This window comes from Sciurus carolinensis, chromosome 17, assembly GCF_902686445.1.
Source record: "Sciurus carolinensis chromosome 17, mSciCar1.2, whole genome shotgun sequence".
Lineage (NCBI taxonomy): Eukaryota > Metazoa > Chordata > Mammalia > Rodentia > Sciuridae > Sciurus > Sciurus carolinensis.
Window position 1 is genome coordinate 53,014,215 of NC_062229.1, and position 22,275 is coordinate 53,036,489.

Here is a 22,275-nt window from a genome sequence, read left to right on the forward strand (position 1 = left end):
TTGGCAAGAAGCCTCAGTTACATGTCACATGACCCGCTCCAGAGGACAGCTCCATATTCTCACAGTGTGGGGACTGGCTTTCGCCAGAGCAGGTCATCCAAGGATGTGAACAAGAAGTAAGTTGTAATATCTTTAATGCCCAAGCCTCAGAAGTCACCCAAGTCTGCTTGTTAAAAGTGAATTATTGAGTTCGTTCTGCAGTGAAGTGGGATATTTAGGCTATACCTTATAAAGGGAATATTAAAAATGTGGATTTTAAACTACCACTTGAGGAATAGATGTCTTTCCTTAGATTTCTAGAAAGAGTATTAAAGACCTCTTAGACTAGGGATTGGCAAACTTATGTAAAGGGCCAGGTAAGTGTATATTTTCAGCTTTATCAGGTTTATCTTTATGAGGCTATCAGCTTTATCTTTGTCACAACTGCCCAACTCTACCATTATAGCATGAGGGTAATGATATGCAATATGTAAATGAGTAGGCATAGCAATGTTCCAATAGAACTAACAAAAAAAGTGGTGGGCCAGACTTGACTGTCAGTTGTAGTTTGATGACTCTTATATACAAAACAGAATAAAAGAATGGAGGATTATCTTAAGCAGAAGGAGTAAGTAGTTTCAGAAGGAAGATAATTATTGTATGTTTAAGATGCCTAAAAGAGAGGAGTTTCCCCCATGTACTGGAAGACTTAGTGAAACACTATAAAATGGGGTGGGGGGAGAGTAGGAAACTATTATTTGTACAGATAAATTGTAATAATATTTTGTAATATCTGTACAAATAATAAATTGTAAAAATATTATTAAGGCAAAAAACAAAATGCAATATGGACAACTGGTATTTCTGAAAATTATAAAACCATGCTCTGCATCTTTAGCATTATACTATGTGTGAGGAAATACATGTGTAATAAAAGCACAGAACCATGAATGAGAATGATAGACACAGCCCTTAAGAAGATAGCTACTCTCTGGAAGGGTAGAGATGAAGAAGGTTAGGGGACTTCAACAGTTTTTGTTCTCTTTGTTTTTAATTGGAAAGAACACATGGTATACCATTTAAAAATTTAGTCATTTTAAATTATATAGTTCAGTAGCATATTATTATACAATCTTTTTTTAAATTTTTAATTTTTTTTTTACTTTTACATACTGCATTTTGATTCATTGTATGTGAATGGGGTACATCATTTTGTTTCTATGGTCGTGCACGATGTACATTCATACCATTCATGTAATCATACATGTACATAGGGTAATGATGTCTGTCTCATTCCACCATTTATCACATCCCCGCTCATTTCCCTCTAAGTAATCTGAAGTTCCTCCATTCTTCTCTCACCTCCCACCCCCCCATCCCCATTATATGTCATCATCCTCTTATCAGGGAAAACATTCAACCTTTGATTTTTAGGGATTATTTTATTTCAGTTAGCACAGTATTCTCCAATTCCATTCATTTATCTGCAAATGCCATAATACTATTCTTCTTTATTGCTGAATAGTATTCCATTGTGTATATTTACCACAGTTTTTTTATCCATTCATCTTTCGAAGTGCATCTAGGTTAGTTCCACAATCTAGCTATTGTGAATTGAGCTGTTGTAAACATTGATGTGGCTGCATTACTGTAGTATGCTAATTTTAAGTCCTTTGGGTATAAACTGAGGAGTGGGATAACCGGGTCAAAAGGTTGTTCCATTCCAAGTTTTCTGAGGATTCTCCACACTGGTTTCCAGAGTGGCTGCATCAAATTGCAACTACACCAGCAATGTAAAAGTGTGTCCCATATCCACACCAACATCTATTATTGTTTGTGTTCTTGATAATAGCCATTCTAATTGGAGTAAGATGAAATCTTAGAGTTCTTTTAATTTGTATTTCTCTAATTACTAGAGATGTTGAACACTTTTTCATATATTTATAAATTGCCTGCATATCTTCTTCTATAAAGTGTCTGTCCAGTTCCTTGGCCCATTTATTGATTGGGTTCTTTTTATAGTTGGTGTAAAGTTTTGTAAGTTCTTTATAAATTTTGGAGATTAGTGCTCTATCTGAAGTGCCTGTGGACAAGATTTTCTCCCACTCTTTCGGCTATTTTTTTACATTATTGAATTATATCCTTTGCTGAGAAAAAGCTCTTTAGTTTGAATCCATCCCATTTATTGATTCTTGCTTTGATTTCTTATGCTTTGGGAGTCTTGTTAAGGAAGTGTGATCCTAAGCCAACATGATGAAGATTTGGGCCTACTTTGTCTTCTATTAGATGCAGGATCTCTGGTCTAATTCCCAAGTCCTTGATCCATTTTGAGTTGAGTTTTGTGCAGGGTGAGAGATAGAGGTTTAATTTCATTTTACTGCATATGGATTTCCAGTTTTGCCAGCACCATTTGTTGAACAGGCTATCTTTTCTCCATTGTATATTTTTGGCTCCTTTGTCTAGTACGAGGTGACTGTATTTATGTGGATTTGTCTCTGTGTCTTTATTCTGTACCATTGATCTGCCTGTCCATTTTGGTACCAATACCATGATGTTTTTGTTACTGTTGCTCTGTAGTATAGTTTAATGTCTGGTATTGTGATATCTCTTGCTTCACTTTTCCTGCTCAGGATTGTTTTGGCTATTTGAGGTCTCTTATTCTTCCAGGTGAAGTTCATGATTGTTTTCTCTCTTTCTATGAGGAATGTCATTGATATTTTAATTGGAATTGCATTGAATCTATGTAGCACCATTGGTAGAATGGCCATTTTAACCATATTAATTCTGCCTATCCAGATACATGAGATATATTTCCATTTTCTAAGGTTTTCTTCAATTTCTTTCTTTAATGTTCTGTAGTTTTCATTGTAGGGGTCTTTCACCTCTTTTGTTAGATTAATTACCAAGTATTTTATTTTTTTGAGGCTATTGCAAATGGAGTGGTTTTCCTAATTTCTTTCAGAGGATTCATCACTTATGAATAGAAATGCATTAGATTAATGCATATTGATTTTATATCCTGCTACTTTGCTGAATTCATTTATTAGTTCTAGAAGTTGTCTAGTGGAGTTTTTTGGATCCTCTAAATATAGAATCATGTCATTGGCAAATAGTGACAACTTGAGTTCTTCCTTTCCTATTTGTATCCCTTAATTTGTTTGATCTGTCTACTTGCTCTGGCTAGTGTTTCAAGGACGATATCGAACAGAAGTGGTGAAAGAGGGCATCCCTGTCTTCTTCCAGTTTTTAGAGAGAATGCTTTCAGTTTTTCTCCATTTAGAATGATGTCAGCCATGGGCTTAGCAGAGACAGCCTTTACAATGTTGAGGTATGTTCCTACTATCCCTGTTTTTTTTTTTTTTTTTTTTTTTTTTTTAGTGTTTTAAACATGAAGTGGTGCTGTATTTTATCAAACCCTTTCTCAGCATCTATTGAAATAATCCTGTGATTCTTAACTTTAAGCCTATTGATGTGATGAATTACATTTATTGATTTCTGGATGTTGAACCAACCTTGCATCCCTGGGATAAACCCCACTTGATCATTGATGTACTATCTTTTTAATATGTTTTTGAATGTGATTTGCCAGAATTTTTTTAAAGGATTTTTGCATCTATTATTCATCAGTTATATATGGTGCATCTTTGTCTGGTTTTGATATCAGAGTGATACTAGCTTCATAGAATGAGTTTGGAAAGGTTCCCTTCTTTTCTATTTCCTGGAATACTTTGAGGAGTATTAGTATTAGTTTTTTTTTTAAAGGTCTTGTAGAATTCGACTGAGAATCCATTTGGTCCTGGAATTTTCTTGGTTGGTAGGCTTTGGATGACTTGAAATCAGTACTTGAAACTGATCTGTTTAAATTGTGTACATCTTCCTGATTCAGTTTGGGAGGATCATATGTCTTTAAAAATTTGTCAATGTCTTTGATATTTTGTATTTTGTTGGAGTATAGATTTTCAATGTAGCTTCTTATTATGTTATGTATTTCAATGGTGTCTGTTGTGATCCTTCCTTTTTCATCACAAATTCTAGTAATCTGAGTTTTCTCTTTCCTTCTCTTCATTAGTGTGGGTAAGGGTTTACCAATTTCGTTTACTTTTTCAAAGAACCAACTTTTTGTTTTGTCAATTATTTGAATTATTTCTCTTATTTCAATTTCATTGATTTCAACTCTGATTTTAATTATTTCCTGTCTTCCACTATTTTTGGCATGGATCTGTTCTTTTTCTAGGGCTTTGAGATGTAATGTTAGGTCATTTAGTTGTTGACTTTTTCTTTTTTAATGTATGAACTCAATGCAATGAACTTTCCTCTTAATACTACTTTCAGAGTGTCCCAGAGATTTTGATATGTTGTATCATTTTTCTCATTTATCTCTAAGAACTGTTTTATTTCTTCCTTGACGTCTTCTGTTATCATTGCATAATTTAATAGCATATTATTTAGTCTACAGGTGTAGAAGTAGTTTTTGTTTTTTATTTTATCATTGATTTCAAATTTAATTCCTTTATGGTCTGATAGGATACAGGGTAGTATCTCTAATTTTTTGTATTTACTAATGGCTTCTTTGTGGCATAGCATATGGTCTATTTTGGAGAAGGATCCATGTGCTGCTGAGAAGAAAGTGTATTCACTCGATGGATGAAATACTCTGTATATGTCCATTAAGTCTGTATCATTGATTGTATTATTTAGTTCTATAGTGTCTTTGTTCAGTTTTTGTTTGGAGGATCTATCCAGTGGTGAGAGTGGTGTGTTAAAGTCACTATTATTGTGCTTTGGTTTATTTGATTCTTAAAATTGAGAAGGGTTTGTTTGATGTACATAGATGCTCTATTGTTTGGGGAATAAATATTTATAATTGTTATGTCTTGCTGATTTATGGTTCCTTGGAACAGTATGAAATGTCCTTCTTTATCCCTTCTGACTAATTTAGGTTTGAGGTTAACTTTATCTGATATGAGGATGGAGACTCCTGCTTTTTTACTGAGTCCATGTGCATGGTATGTTTTTCCCCATCCTTTCACCTTTAGTCTGTGGATGTCTTTTTCTTGACACTTGAATTGCTTCTACCTTTTGGCTATTATGATAATGTTATGAACTTGAGTATACATATCTAAAGCAAAATATTGATAAATGAGTCGTTAAATAGCACACTGTTCAAATACAGTAGATGGAGGTTCTTTTCTCTTCCCATTCTCCCACAGCACATTGCAAGCAAACTTCACTCATACTATCCACCCAAACTACTTTAGTTGAGATTGCTCATGACCTCAGATAGCTAATTCCAGTGGTCAGTTCCTTGACCTAATCTGATTGACCTTTCAGCACCATTTGATATGGTAGTCACTCCCTTATACTGGACAGTGTTGTCTTCACTTGCCCCATTCCTCATTCTCTTTGTATTTCACTGGATGATTCTTCAGTCTCCTTTGGTGCTTCTTCCTTACTTCCAGATCCTTTAAAATTGGAGTGCTCCTGAGTTCAGTCATCAACCTTTCCTGTCCTCTCTGTGCTCAGTACCTAGTTGATCTCATCTAGGCTCACAGCTTTTAATATTTATTCACGAATCCCCCAATTTGTAATTATACCTCTTACTTCTTCCCTTATTTATGCAATTGCTTGCTCAACATGTCCACCTGAATGGCTAATAGCATGCTAAACCAGATTCTTGTTTCCTATAACTCCTGCCTCTTCTTTTGTGTTTCCCTATGTTGGCCATCCACCTCAGTTCTTCTGTTGTTAAGAATAACAACTCTGGAGCCATCCTTTACTTCAGTCTTTGGTCCTCAGGCAAAGTATCAGGAAGTTGTCAGCCTCACTTTCAAAACTTACACAACTCATTACCTCCATTCTCTTACCCTCTTCCAAGGCTCTAACATTCCTTGCTGGGATTATTCCAGCTAGTTCCTTTGGTTCTGTCCTTATCACTCTTCTAAAACTATACTGCAATTCAGTGGTTAGAACAATTCTCTTTAGTTTTGGATGGCCACAATACCTTTATTTTATTGTTTTTACTTTATGTGTTGCTCAGGATTGAACCCAGTGCCTCACATGTGCTAGGCTAGCACTTTACCACTGAGCCACAACCCAGTCCTGGCTGGAGCAATTCTACAAGAATGTGCCTCATATCATGATTATAGTTTGCTCAAACCATCCAAGGGCTTCCTGTTTTTCTCAGGGAGAACCAGTGTCCCCCAGTGCATTCCAAATTATGGCCCATCCTCCCATCTTTTCCCAACTTGCACTTATTTGATCAAAAATTTTCCTATCTGTGATGCAACTCCAGCCACATATGCAGCATTTGCTGTTCCCTCTGTGTGCAGTAAGTATAACTTGTTTCTCTTCTCTCTAGATATTTGCTCACATATCACCTTTCCATGAGGCTTTCCCTATTTAAACTTGCAATTGATGGACCCATTCCACATTCCTGACTTATTTTCTCTTATAACATTTGTAACAAAGTAGCTTAGTCTACTTTTAAAATTGTGCCTTTTCACCCATTGTAATCATGAATAAAAATCATATGCGGGCAGAGACATTGGTCTGTTTGGTTTACAACTGTGTTTCTCTTACCCCTATACCAACATTCATTATTTGAATATATGAAACTTCTATATCTTAAGGCTGAAGTGGGTTTGAGACTCTGTCATATCTTGAGACTGAAGTGGGTTTGATATTATAGTGTTACTTTCCTATTGACTTCACCAATTGTGTGTATGTGCACACATGTATGCATACGTGCATTTGTTAGGGATTGACCCTGGGGCCTTGCACATGCTAGGAAAATGCTCTACCACTGAGCTATTACTCACCCAGCTCCAAGACTGGCAATTTAAAAACATGGCTTCAAATTCTTTGACACGCTTCCCTGGAATCTGAGCATGCTTTTGACTGCTTCAACATATGAAGCATGGGACAGAAATGGTGCAATGGGACATATAAGGTTAGGTAATAAAAGACCATGCTTTTTCTTGCTTATTTTCTGAAACTCTTTCTCTTGGAGTTTCAATGCCTAAATGTAAGAAGTTGTATTGGCCTGAGCCTGCCACACTGTGAGGAAGCCCAAGCTACATGGAAAGGTTATATGTTGGTATTCAGAATGGCAATTCCAGCTAAACCCAGTCTCTAAGTAATTTTCTTGTCAAAGAACTCTACATTTAAGGGAAGAAACCTCCCTAAGAGTGGATTCATCAGCACTACCTGTCACAGGCTCCAACATTATGCCATAGAGGTGAGCAATCCCTACTCTATGCTTTATAAATTCCTAACTTAGAATGCATGAATAAAATGGAAGTGGTTTGATACCTTGATACTGCTTGTGGTGGTTTGTTACACAGCAGTAGATTTCCAGAACAATAATGGGGAAAGACCAGGTAAAAACAGGAGTTAAAAAAGAAAAACAGAAAGTTAAGATTTGTGAGTTTTTGTTGTTGTTGCTATTTGTTTGTGTTGGTCTCCTGAAGAAGCTATGTGGTCTGAGTGAACATTTTGCCAGACTCATCTTGGAAGCTGGTATTCATCTGAATTAACTCATTAGACTCTAGACTCTCATTAAGTACCAATAAATGTCTGTGATGAGCCACTTTATATTTCATACTCAAAATTCTAGGTTATTGGTATATTTTCTTGTTGATCTCCTAGAGAAGCTGGCAGTTTTAGATCAGTTATGGCCAACCTAGACATGAAATTATAGGAGAAATATATGACTAGAGATTAGTGTCACAGTGGCATATTATTTTGTGATGCTGCAAGTTTTCTTCTTTAATGTTTTTTTCTGCTTTTAAAACTGAGAATGGATGTATTTAGAAATACTGCCAGAGATTAGCATTTCAGGTTCAGCTACCTATTTAAAATCTGATATTCTTAGGCTATAAGGACATTAGAAATACCCCTCCCCATAAAACTTATTTTTCTACAGATTGGAGATAGAATAGGGCATGCTTGAGGTCTCAGGTTGGAACCACAGGCTTCTGACTTCTGACTCCTAACACAGTGCTCTTTCCTCTCTGTAAATGATTCTTAGACCAAAGTTTTTTTGGCGTGCTGAACCAGGCCCTGTACAAAAATGGTACATACCATTTTGTTTATGCGTATTTTTATGTACCCATTTCTGGAAAGAATCTGCACATTCCAATTGATTCTTAAGGAGCTCTATGACCCAGAAAATCCTTCAGTACTACTGTATTTGATGACTTAATACTATCATTTAAAATCTATCAGAATAAGTTAATTTTGTACTCATTCACACCTATGTGAGAGAACACGAGGTGCTTCTAGGGAAATTCATGAGTTAATATTGGTGCCCAACTGGTGCATTTCTTAAATGTTAGGGATAGTTAGAGCATATAGCAGCCAACTTGTCTTATTGTCTGCTTAGAAAAATTTGGCAAGCAACCACATGCTAAAATCTCTTGTGATTTAAAAGCAACAAACAATACAGAACTGATAAGGTTTTAAAGCAGAGAGATCTGGAATTTTTACAGAAAGAGTCTGGAAGCTCAGTTAATAGAAGTTTATTTTTCACTCACATCCCCATTCAGTGTAAGTGTTTAGCAGCCTTTTCAAATGGTGTTTCAGGGATCCAGGCTCTGTTTCTCTTAGGGCTCTGCCATCTTCTTGGGTTACAGAGTCCTTCACCCCTACAGCACACAGGAAAAGAGGGAGGGTTGAAGACTAATTTGGAAGTTTCTATGGAAGGCAAATTCTTCATTTCTCTCTACATTCCTCTGGCCAGAAATAAATCCCATCTAGATACAAAGGTGTGTTGGTGATAATGGTGGGCTTCCTAGCAACAACTCTACTCTATCAAAGAGAAACACCAATCTTTGTTGGGCAATGGTCCTCTGTCATAGGCAGAGTGAGCATTTTTCCCCCTCCATTGTTATTTAATTATTTTTAGTACTTAGAGGTGGACAAAATGTCTTAAATTGGACTTTCAGACATTCCATATAGTGTGGATACAGGTTATAGTCCTCTTTACCTGATACTGTAGGAATTAAGGTGAGCTTCAGAGACTTAGAAGTCAGGATTGAAAAATAGGATAGTTAAGAAAATTACAATTATTATTTCTTTTTCTTTTCTTTCTTTTTTTTTTTTTAAGAAGTGACACAGAGGGCAAGGGCCTTGTCTAGATTTTGAGTTGGCTTATATTATAATAGAATTTGTATAATTTTAAAAAAGAGAACTCTGTTTCCATTTTTGCTAAGCCATTGCCATAAGTTTAGTTTTTTTATTACTCAATTTTTTTAACAATATTTTTGTGTTTGGCAGAAATTACAACAGCACATGCCTTTACCCTATGTTTTTTATTTTCACTCTATTGCCTAGTTGGTTCTTGATTATTTTTACTTGTTTTGTGAAAGTTTAACCTTGCTCCTCAAATTAACTCATAATTTTTGTTCTGGAACAGGATTCATGATATGAATTTACCATGAATTTTATTTCAGTCTTTGTTTTAAGAGACTTTTGATGCCACTTGGTATTAGACCTCATGATCTGTGAAAGGTATTTTTTCTACCACTTATTATAGAACAACTCTGATGAGTGACTTACTTTCCATATTCTCCTCTATGAGATGGTATTGGTCCAGTGAACTCCAACAATGTTGCAGGTATTGTTGAAGGCTAAGTAGCTTTTTATGGAGTTCATTGAAGTCCTCTTAGGATTTACTCCCTAGTTTACTATAACTGGATTGTTCTGACCCATGAAAGACAATTAGAAACTTGTTCCACCAACTAGTGTTAAAAATTAAATATAGAAACTCACAATTAAACTGTATGAAAACTCATTACATCTTAATTTTTAATCACATTACTGCTATCTAGGATAGGATATTGAGGTTATTGCATCTGTTGTGTCTGCAGAAAATACTGTACAATGGAGTATTATTGTGCCCATTATCAATCAGTTTTCCATTGCTATAGCAATATACCTGACACTAGGTCCTTGATGAGAGAGTTAGTTTATTTGGCTCATAGTTCTGGAGGCTCAAAGTGCAGACAGCCTGGTGTTGGCTCTGAGTAGAGCCCTGATGGCTATATGACATCATGTTGGGAATGTGTAGGAGAAGGAGAGATCACGTGGCGAGATGGTCAGAGTGAGTGGGGAAGGGCCAGTTTTGCTCTTTTATGATAACTCTCTTATGAAAACTAATGAGGGTCCCATGAAACTTCCCTTAATCCCTTCTGAGGGCAGTACCTCCAATGACCTAATAAGTTCCCATTGGGCCCCATCTCTTAAGAGCCCCACCAACTCCTACATTGCCACACTGGGAGACCTAGATCTCAAAAAATGAAACTTTGGGGGACACAAATAAACCATATCCAAACTATTGCACTTTCCAACTCTGTATTCAATTATGTCACTCAAGTGACTTGCAGTTGGCCATGGTGAGTACTGTTTTTTAAATTGTTACTAGAAACCTACTGGACTTACCATATAGATCATCTTTTTCATTTGGTAGTGCTGAGACTTGCAAGAGACAAGTAGTGCCAGGGACACTGTAGATACTTAACAAAGGACAACTGCCTAGAAGGCCATTCCTTTAGGAAAATCTCTGCCATCTTCAAGGAGTGTAAACAGGCTTACATCCTCACCTCATTGCAGCCCAGGGCCTCCCAAAACACATAATGATCTCTTTTTTTCTCTATTCAAAAATATATGTTCAATAGTACTTGACCCCATTCCTTCCAGGAATATTTTATGGGGAAAAATGTCCTAACTGATGTGAGAACCTTTTAAATGATTAGGAAGCACAGTTCTCAAATTGGAGGTTTTCCATAAGATCGCTGGTTTGTACTACTAATGGCTTTGAGGAGAAAATATCTTTTCAGACTGCCGAGTCCAGGGCTGGAGCAGTAATTTCCCCAGTTTTGCTTTCTGGACAAGTGTATCTTGGTCCATGGTCAAGATTTCTCAGGCCACTGGCATAAAGGACAACACAATAGAATGTGGTAAAAAGTTTACCTGCTTATCTATCTTATTATGGATAGGACTCTCTTTTATTGTGGGATTTGGTTCTTCTGGTAATTTTTATATTCATATGCCCTATCTTTATGAAATGGTGGTGACAGTTGATGGTAGTATGGGATGCAGTTAACTTTAAATACCCTTACTTTAAAAAGCTAGAAATTATATTAATCCTCTTTCCCACCTCCCAAGTTTTTTTAAAACACTTAAATAATTATAATCCAGTAGTTCTAAAAACCTAGGGATACTCCTTATTGATTCTAAATTGATTTTTTTGGAAGAAGAAACAAGTCTTAATGGAATTCCTCCTTAAGTGACCTGTACAGTAGCCTGGACAGGCATGAGCCCTTTATTTATTCTTGTCATTCCCCACTCTCATAAATGATTAAGGAAACCAAAGCATGGCCTGAACAAACCTTATCTTTATCTCTCCCTTCTGCCAACACAACTTTTCAAAGTTTTGACAAAACTCTTCTTTTGAGGAGAGCATGCAAAATGAGCCTTCAAGTTTAAAATCATTGTTTGCTCTTTCCTCAAAGAAATATTCATTATTCCAGGAGTTCTTGGGTCCACATCTGGTTTTAACCATTCGTGTCTCTCCTCTAACATTGTTGATATTAATGCCAGTTTTAATTTCTTGGCATTATGACACATAAACATCACCCACAGTTGTGAATCTTGAGCAAGGATGAAATCGTAAATTTGGAAGCAAGAGATTCACAGGGTTTCATCAGATCACTTTGAAAAGTGTCACAGTTGTACTGAAATGGTTTTAAATTGCTCATTTCAAACCTGCCTCAGTAGCAGAGTGCCATTCTTGCAGTGGATTTGCAACCATGTTAGTCATTTTCTTTCCTCTGTTTCCTTGCTGTGTTTGTGTTGGGAGCACAGAGTAATGTAATTTAGTAAATTATGATTTGATGGCTGGGCATCAGCCCCAGTGTTGAACAGTATTTAGACTATGATTACTTGCTGGCTTTGTCACAGTTGACATTAATTATTGATGGAAGTTTCAGAAATAGCGCATGTGCCAGGAGCGTTTCACCGGAACGCAGGCTGCCGGCAGGAGGGATGCTGAAGAGTGTGGGGGAAGAGGCACCTGTGGCTTGTTTATGTCTATGAGCAGAGAACCTGGACCCAGTGGGCTGTATGGTAACTGTGTAAAGGACATGGTGTAACGGAAGGATGAATCGTCAAGCTTATTTCTATCGTGTTCCTCCTCAGGAATTGCACCGAAGAAGCCAACTTCAGCCGGAGCCAGCCAAGACGAAGGCTCTCCAGACTGTCATTGAAATGAAGGTAGGAGCTGAGCACATTTGTTCAAAAATAGCTGTGCCTTGTGAGTTTATTCTAACTTGATGGTACCTAACAAACATGTGAAATGAACCTTGTGTTTTTCACTAGGCACCCTGGTGGGTGTTTCCCTTCTTCATCTTTTTGCCTTCCTGAGTGCATTTAATTTATTGACCTTTTAATTAGGATGCCTTTTCTAGGGGAAATAATAAAGGGATCAAGTATCCCTTGGCTGAAAGGAGCTGGGTTCATTTACAGAGTATGGCCAATGCCTTTAACCCTAAGGGAGTTTTTGTATGTGCTTTAAAAGGAAATTTCTAAAGCTAGAATAATCCCCCACCCCCGTGACATTATAATTAAAAGTTACCTTTGAGAAACTAGAATTTGAGAAAGAGAAGCTATTTTAGATGCATTGAAATAGAAAATAATTAGAATTATACTATCAGCAAAATTTACTTTTCAAAGAAAAAAACTTTCTTATGACTCCAATGTTTTTTTCCTAAAAAAAGTCTGAAAGTAATAATAATTTATTAAATAGAAAGTATCCTATTTGGCAATGGAGGCATAGACATAAACTAAAGGAATAAAGAAGATCTTTCTGAGTGAATTTAGGGCATGTAAAAGAACAATGAAGTAAATGATGGCCAAGCCATAATCTGCAGATCTAAATGAAACAGTTACTTTGCCAGTATCTAGGAAATGGGAGTCTTTTTACTTCTAGTTTTTTCCAGAAGGAAGCAAACATTTAAAATATTTGTTTTAAGAATAAGTAATTCTTGATTTAAATTGTTCTCCTAAGACAAATGCTTTCTTAATGAAGATGTTAGCAGCCTGCAAATTCCATACTTAGTTTTAACACTCAGAATTTCTGGACACCATCAACCTATAAGAGCATTCAGAAGCCTGCAGATAGGATAATGATTTTTCTGTCTTTCTTGCAACACACAATTTTGAGTTGTCTGCCAAAAATTTCCCAAGTCCTGGAGAAAAAGAAACTAATATGAACTATTAAATTCTTGGCATATACAGTTCTGACTTGGAATCTTTTTTCATAGTCAATGATAGTGTTTTGTCTTTATCCAAGTGGATTTGTGTGTGTGTGTGTGTGTGTGTGTGTGTGTGTGTGTGTAAATAGTATAGAACATTGGCTTTAAATTGTGTGTCCCCCAAGTAAGATTAAATAAGTCACAGCATTCATAATGTATTTTCAGCAGATTGGTTTGAAAAATATCATTGAAGATAACAAATACTAATACAATTAAAAATAATTGTTAATCTGGCTTGTCAGTTGTTTTAAATTTATGTGATTTTATAACTTATTTTGAAAATAAACTTATTCTACATTTAGGGGGTGGTGGTTTATTTATAATTGAGATTTCATCCTTACTTCATATTGCAACCAAACCTGAAATTTGGTTAAGGCATAAAAAAAGGAAAAAAGAGGAAAGACATAAAGAAAAATAAAAGGAAAAGGAAAGAAAGAAAAAGGAAAAAGAGACAGAAGAACAAAAAACTTGATTTTCATTTTGCAAATGGTTACTCAGTCCTACTTCCATCCACCTCCACATTCATCTCCCCACTCCCCAACACAAATAGCAGTAGAGAAGAGGAGGAATATGCCATCTATTTTCAAATTATTATTTTTAAAATAAAGTAAAGTCAACTTCAAGAAATCTTTGGAGAAACCAGGAGAGGCAGCTCCCCTAATGTGATGGATTATTTTCTTATTAAATATCTCTATACAAAAACAACTACTTTTTGATAACTTTTAAAAGTAGAAATTTTGTTTGATTCTAGTTTACTATATCTAGCATCATGTTCTATTAGAAAATAAATAAAAAATAGTAAATAAGAACACTTAGCCATCTACATGGTTGTCTTTTTTGATGCCTGTTAATTTATAAATGCAATGCCTTGTGTTTTGTCAGTGGAGAAGTCTGGGTTCCATTAGCATTTATACTCAACACACCTAAATTGAGTTATGGAGGCAGCTGATGGAGGGTCATCTTATTGGCCATGTGTGTGGCTCATGACAGGCTGTGATCTCATCCAATTTCGTGCATTAGAAATGTTGGAGTAAATGTTAGAAATCGATATTGTAAGCCTTGGAGTTGGCTACCAAACTGCAAACTGGTCCTTAAATCTGAAAGATACTCGAGACCTTGTTGTGGCTTAACTTTGGGTAAACTTGAGTGTCATCTCATGCCTTGACATCAGTGTCATCTAGTGTGATGGCAAAATCTAAAATTAAAAACAGCTTTCTTAGAGTATATAAACCCCCCTGGTTTTAGGGAGATGACATGACTTAGGACTTACAAGTTATTTCTACTTGTCTCTTATTTCTTAGAGAAACTGAGAATGAGTTTCTGAACCTCCATCATCCCCACCTACACACTTTACTTCAACTTGAGAAAGGTTTTGTTATGAAAGTGTGTGAAATCTTGTCTAAATCCATGCACTAATTAGAACCACAGCCTTTTAGCTCTAGTAGATCTCTGTGTACCCCTCTGGACTTGGATTGTTGAGAGAGAGTATGTCTCCATGGGGTAAGTACTTGAGAGGCCACCTTCCCGCATCAAAGCAGAGGTAGTTCTCTTGCAGATGTCAGTAACATCTGCTGCCAACGAGTGGAGCCAGGGGGCTAAAGTCACCTGAATGAAAATGAAAGGAAGCAAAGTGAGTAAAGTGATTTGTAATTTGTCTTCCTGCAGGAATCTCCAAGTTTTAATTTTGATCCTGATTTGATCTGGCAGGTATGTTCCAAGTTTGCACTTAGAACACTGTGTGTTTCTTAGAAAAAAATAATTTCTTGTAGATGTTGTGATGCTCCACCTTTTCTTGATATTCTCTCTGAAGATTCTATACTAAGTTTCCCTTTTCTGCTCTTATGGACAACTGTCAGTAAGAATGGCAGTTGAAAGGTTTTTGTCATTTTTCTTAAATGCTAATTCTTCTGAACAAATATGGTTTTAACCTGTTTTTGCTGTAAATTTAACATGACATGGATGCCCAAAAGTTTCACTTTCTTTTGTTCATTTGTAAAGCTTTGCTCATTTTTTAAAAAAAGAACATGAATTACAGTAATGACAGTATTTGTCAGATAATCTCAAAACTTTTTTTCTTTGTTAGTTAGAACTTGTAAGTGATTGAAAATCTAATTCAAAGTGTCCAAAGCCAAAAGGAAATTTATTGACTCTCACTTAACTGGAAAAAGACAGGGTATTGCTTCAGCCAGGCTCAAAAGGTAATAGTATCTCCTGTTTTCTCTTATCGTATTTCTTATCTTAGCTTTTTTCATGTGAGTTCAACTGTCAGACAGCCTTTTCCTGCCTGTCTGTGCAAGATGGCTGCAGCAACTCCAAAAATCACAGAAGAGCAGGGAGAATGTTATATTTAAAAAAAAAAATGCATAAATCCAACCAATTCTAGAATAAGGATTCTTTTTGAGTTAGAACATGAATGTTCACACCCAACTTAACAGGCCATATTGAAAAGAGAATGCATGAAGTTCCTTAGTTCTCATTTAATACATTAAATGATGCTCATTCATCAAGAAAAACAACTTTCCGCTAGCATAATAGAAATCATCAAATTTTCAGCGGAATTTATCAAATGGAACATATATGAGCAGCATAAAGATTTTGGTAAAAGTTGCAGAATATATATTTGATTTGGTGAGTTTGTTAACTAAAGTGGATTAAGAAGCCAGGGTCTCTGATGGCCCAGGTATCATGGAAGACCTGGGGTAATATTGTTCCCACATTCCCTTCCAGGGGAACAAATGGAATTCAGTGAACAAAATCCCTAGAGGGACACTAATACAAGGACAGCTGGAAAGTACTAAGTCAGAAGTTACTATGTTAAATTAAGAAAAAATGAGAGGGATAGGAGGTAAGGAGTGATCATGGTAGGGTTATTGGGGAGACTGCTTTGCAATTCATTAATATGTCTCTCTTTAGGGTATTTTCCTGTAATGTGTTTTCTTTTACAGAAAAAGTTTAAAAGCAATGGGTACCAAGCAAATATTTAATATAAAAACATTCAACACTAATTAGAGGACTGATATACGATCCAAAAAAAAGAAGCCAGGGCCTAATTTCACTAAGAAACAGTTTTTTTGTCCCCACCAGCACTTTTTTGTTGTTGTTGTTCTGGAAATGAGTAATAAGAAAACAAGGAACATAAGATTGACTTTGACTAAGTTGCTAAAGTATAACTGTGCTGTTTGTGAAAGAATGTGACTTTGTCTTCACGTGGGGAGGTTGAGTTTTGTTATGAAAGCTAAAGACTGCACCTTATCTTTGTGTTCAGACAGATGATAGCTCTTTTGTTTGGGGCTGACCTGCACTAGGTTGAGTTTTCCCTAAGAGGTATATTGATTTTTTGTCAATTCAACCCCTCAGTTCTATGAGGGATAGAATGGGAACAATGTGAAGTCTAGAGCTATTACTTGACAACTTTCCTAAGGTCACACAGCTAGGAAGGGAGACAGTTTGAATCCAAACCTAGGCTGTGGAACACAACCCAATAACCTTCATGAACTTCTTGGAGTCCTGGTTTTTAGTAAGAAACACTATGAAGTGGCTGCCATGTTTCTTTTTGCTCTGGGCCCTACTTAGGTTTATTTCATTCATCTAAGCGTCTGTTTTGGGTCATAATTAAAATTATTTCTTCTTCCATGATGCTATATTTATAGGAAACTTGTGCCAAATCTAGATTTTATAGTAAAACCAATCATGATAGCTTTTAGACCTTAAGAATATGGCTCTTGCCTGGTGTGGTGGCGTAAACCCATAACCCCAGTGGCTCAGGAGGTTCAGGCAGGATGATTGCAAATTCAAAGTCAGCCTCAACAATTTAGTGAGGCCCTGTTTCTAAATAAAATGTAAAAAAGGGGGCTGAGGATGTGGCTCAGTGACTAAATGACCCTGGGTTCAAATTCCTAGTACAAAAAAAAAAGAATGACCCTCTGGAGATGTGGTTTAGTAGTAAAGGACTTGGCCTAGTATGTGAGATTCTGGTTTCAGTCCCCAGCGCTGCATAAACATTAAAGAATATGGCCTGTCCCTTTTGTGGATATTAAACAATAGCAATAAGACAATATCTGTAATTGCAAAAATGTCACCTGAACCACCCTGACATCTCAGTGTCACATGGGGGCAAGGTACTTGCAGTAAACTAGTGAATATTTATAACCACCCCCATTCCACAGATGAGAAAGCTGTGGCTTAGAGAAGATAACCAACCTGCTCAAAGTCCTACTGCTAGTCAGTTGGCAGCTGAAATTTGAGCGCAAGTTTCTTCCCAAAGTTCTCGTATGCTCTACACCTTCTGTCTTTCAACATTTGATTTGGAAATTGTGCACTGAATTTTGCATCATAGAAAAGGTAGAGGACCGGAGAAGCCTATTTGATGTACTTGGATAGGTGCAGTACTATACTTTGTGCTATAAGACAGTACTGATTGGTTTTACATGAATGTGTTATCAAGCCTCCCCAAATAAGTTTCCAAATATGTATCCTACAGCCAGCATATGCCTTGTTTCCCCCTCTGCATTTTAATTCTTGCTCTGGTGTCTTTTTTTTTTTTTTTTCACAGTATAGAGTGATATCTTGTTCAAACTTGTAAAACTTGTGTTTTTGATGTACACTATCTATTTATGATACCAGAATTATCCTTTAGCTTACTTTTTCCTTTGGGAAATGTCTTCATCTTATCATCTTTCAACTTAAAAGTTAAATGGGACAAAAATGTTTTTAAAACTATTTTACTTAAATAAAGAGAAAAATGTGGGTTTTTAGTGATGGCCAAGAAAAGTAAAATGTCAAGTTAAATGTTAGATCTAGATGATATATGGTTGTCCTTTAGAAACTAGTAAGAATAAAAAATGACATGTCTTTCCCTTTTTTGCTCAAAGTCTTCTTATGATATGAATAAAGCCTGCTCTTAGTTGGGTTAATTTGTGTGAATATAACTCATGAGGTTGAATCACAAATACCAGTTTTTACTGAGAAGCTGTTTTGTGTCTAGAACCATGGTGGGCCTTTCAGGAAAACGGAACTTTCAGACTTTAAGGTGCTAATGGGAAGAAGTGTGTAAATCAGGTTATAAAAGTGATCTAAGAAGGGCGAGATGAACTATGGGGACTCAAGTATATCAAGTAGAAGAGAGCTGAGACGCTTCTTGGAGGAGGTAGCATCTGAGGAGGGTCTTGAAAAGTTGTCTTGATTTTGGTAAAGAGAAGTATGGTTTATAAACAATGGGAACCATTGTATTAAAGACAAGGAGGTAGAAAGTTTAGGTGAGTCTGGGGAAGAGCATATCATTCAGTTTGGCTTGAGAGAAGGAAGAAATTCTGAGAATTTAGAAGGAAAGAGACAATAAAGATAAAAGTTGAAATGAGTGAGCTTGAAAGCAAACATATACTAGATAGGAACACCAAGGTCAAATGTGGACTCTAAAGAGATTAACAAAAATAACTCCCAACCAGAATCTTTGAGAAAACTAGAAACAAATAACTAAACTAGCACAAATAACACTAAGAACAGATTTTATTAGCAACCTTACATTAGCAGAATTGAAATTTTCAGTGAATGCTAAATTCTTTAAAGAATACAACTTATCAAAACTGTACAAGAAGAAATAGAATATCCATGTAGTCCTATATACTACAGAAAATGATTGTATAATTAGAAATTTTGACATCAAAAGAAACACAAACCCTCAAAATCCAAACAAAAAGACTGCATGTCCTGATGGCTTCTTCAGGGAATTGTACCAAATGTTTGAGGAAGAAATTAAATCACTCATAAAAAGACTTCTGGAATAGAAAGAGAGGAAATACTTCCCATCTGCTTTTTGAGAGTAGCATAAAATTGGTCTTAATGCCCAATCATGACATCATAAGAAAGGAAATTACAAGTAATAACCTGAATAAACCTGGAAACAAAATATCTTAACTGAAACCAGTGACAAATGATAGCCAAATTGCGCTTATTTTAGCACTGCAAAGTTAGACGAGTATTTGAGTATTAGTCAACATTATTTACCACATTAGTGGGATAAAGAAAAAAATCAGTATAATTTAAATAAATACAGACAAAGCATTTAATAAATATGTCTATCCCCTGCCCCATCACCCCCCAAAAAACTTTTAAGATATTCAGATTAGAAATAGAGGATTTTCTTAATCTAATAAGGGAATTTCAAAATCTAATTAACTACAAGAAAGTTATAGAAAATAATAACATATTTAATGGTAAAATGATGAGAATTTTCTCCATGATATAAGGAATAAGACAAGAATGTCTGTTGCCATTACCTCTGTTCAACAATGCTTTGGACATCATAAGTATAAAAATTATAAAGGAAGCAATCAAACCTTTTTTATTATAGACATCTTAATTATATGTGAAGAAAATCTCAATTCATATATAACTACTAGATTAATAAATGAATTTGGCAAAATGATGATCAGTTTTAAAAAATGAATCTTATTTCTACATATTAGTTATAATCATAAAATGAAATTTAGAAAACAATATCACTTATAGTATTGACAAACCCAGTATATCTAGGAGCAAATCGAATAGCAGTTATTATGAGATGTAATTTAAATGGAAAGGTATAAACATAACTAAACATACAATGACCAAAAACTTGAAACAAATAAAAATAGCCATCAATCATCATCTAGGGCAATGAGGAGGACCAAGCTGTTTCTGTGTAATATGATTAAATACCACTTCCAAAATAATCTTGAAAGAAGCTAAATACAAAAGAACATATATAATATGATTCTGTTTGTACGTGTTCCTGAAACAATCAAAACTGATCAGTGGTGTTTGATGTCTAGATAGTAGTTAATTTGAAGGAAGAGGGAGGGTGTGACACTCAGGAGGCCCAGGAAAGAGTACAGATGGTGTTCTGTTTCATGATTGGGTTGGCATATACCCAATTGTGTTCACTTTGTCATAATTCATCCTGCCAAAACCTATAATTTGGGTATTTAATTAAAATATTCACTTAAAAATGAAGGTACAACTCAACAACAAAACAAATAATACAACAAAAATTGGGCAAAGAATTTGAATAGACATTTCTCCAAGGAAAATATACATATGGCCAATAAGAACATAAAAGGATGCTCAACTTCATTTATCACTGGAATAATGCAAATCAAAATCATAATTAAATATGACTTCCCCCACTATGATAATTAAGCAACAACAGACAAGAATGAGTGTTGGGGAACATGTGGGAAAGTTTGGAGCTCTCAAATGTTAATGAGGAAATGTAGAATGGCACAATACAACTTGGAAAATTGGCAGTTCTTCAAGATGTTAAACATAGAGCAATAGGACCCAGAAATCCCATTCCTAGGTACATACTCAAAAGAATAGAAATCATATGTCCACACAAAAACCTGTACACAGATGCTCACATCACTATTATTTGTATTTTTCAGCTAAAAAGCTAAAACAACCCAAATGTCTAATATCTGTTATATGAAGAACTAAACTATGGTAAATCCATACAGTGGAATATTGTTTTGCAATAAAAAGTAATGAAATACTGATGTATGCTATAACATGGGTGAACACTGAAAACCTTGAAAGAAGCCATATACTGTCTGATTATATGAAATGTCCAAAATGAGCACATTAGAAACAGAAAATTGATTAGTGATTTCCAGGAGGTAGGGGAAGTGGAGAAGAAGAGCTACTGCTAAGGGACACAGGATTTTTAGGTGATGAAAATGTTTTGGATTTAGATTGTGTTGATGGTTACAATAACCACTGAATCACCCACTTTGAAAAGGTGAATTTTATGGTGTGTTATATCCCAATAAACTGTTATTTAAAATTAAAAATATTACATAGGACATGACCAGTAATTTTGATTACTTTAGAAACAGGACTGTACAATAAGCAACTATGAGATATATTCCTCAGCTTTACAGTTGAGATATAATTCTTAGTATAAAAAGGTAACATTTTTCAGTGTAGAATAAAAACTTGGAGGAAAATGTATCAAAATGTTGGCATTCAATCTGGGTGGGAAGTTATGTGTTTTTTGTTTTTGTTTTTTTTTCTTTTTGCTTTCTCCCTCTTGATTTTCATGTTTTTAGTCATGTGTATTAACCATGTAGGAATGATCAGGAGTTATTATTTAAGAAAAAAACAAAGTTGTTAAAAGAAAAACCATCATAAAAAGCTTAAAAGTGCACAATTTTCTTTTTTAATTCTTGTTTTCTTTTGCTGAACTGAGAAGGCTCCATAGGGGAGAAGGTTAGATTATTCATAGAAATTGAGAATCTATATTCCAGTTTTTCCATCTGTAAAATGGAATCCATGATACCAGTCTGTGGAGGGTCATGGTGGAGATTAAAAAGGACTAAGATATAGGAGAATCCTGGCACATAACAGATACTCAAGGAATCCCTTGCCTCTCTTTTAGTCTTGAAATTGAATTTTACCTATAAAAAGAGATACGATACATTTGAGCTAGGACCATCAGAGAAGGAACTAAATAAGTTTATTTCAGGCAGAGAGTCAGCTCTGAATATACATAGTTCCATGTTAAAAAGATGTTAAAAATGTCTTTGAAAGGAGAAAATAGTGCAGGGGGTGGGAAAACCCAGTCCCAGGAGGTCTATGGCATAACAAATGACCTAGGGACTTATGTCTCTTCCTTTTGGGCATTTGGAAAGTCACTTGTCCCCTCTGGCTCCTACTGTTCTCATTTGGCAAATGAAGAGATTGGATTAAGTGTCCTGCTTTAAAAATTCTGCAGTTTGGAGGCTCTGTGACCAGCGATTTGGATTCTCAATGGGCCTTCCTGGGAAGTTTAAATTGACATGACATTCTTGCAGTTTGTATATCTGAGCTTTGTTTGGTCTGTCCAGGTCAGCAACCCCCCTGCCCTCTCCCTTGCTGGTGCTCAGTTCCCAGCATGTTGTTTATTTAGGAATTGCAATTTCCTTACTGGCGTGTGCCCCCGCGAGCAGGGTTGAGAAGTCAACCACAG

General features: G+C 35.6%; 1 protein-coding gene across 6 annotated transcripts in view; it reads left to right on the forward strand.

The window, feature by feature from the left end:
• Window positions 1-22,275, forward strand: part of Erc2 (ELKS/RAB6-interacting/CAST family member 2) — a 978,194-nt gene that overhangs the window by 312,937 nt on the left and 642,982 nt on the right. For 5 of the 6 annotated variants that reach the window (XM_047532410.1, XM_047532412.1, XM_047532413.1 and 2 more), the window contains exon 4: window positions 12,178-12,252. In XM_047532410.1, coding sequence (XP_047388366.1) covers window positions 12,178-12,252 — 75 coding nt within the window. Of the gene's footprint in view, window positions 1-12,177; window positions 12,253-14,957; window positions 15,000-22,275 lie in introns of all 6 variants that reach the window. The other variant, XM_047532409.1, reaches the window with a different exon arrangement.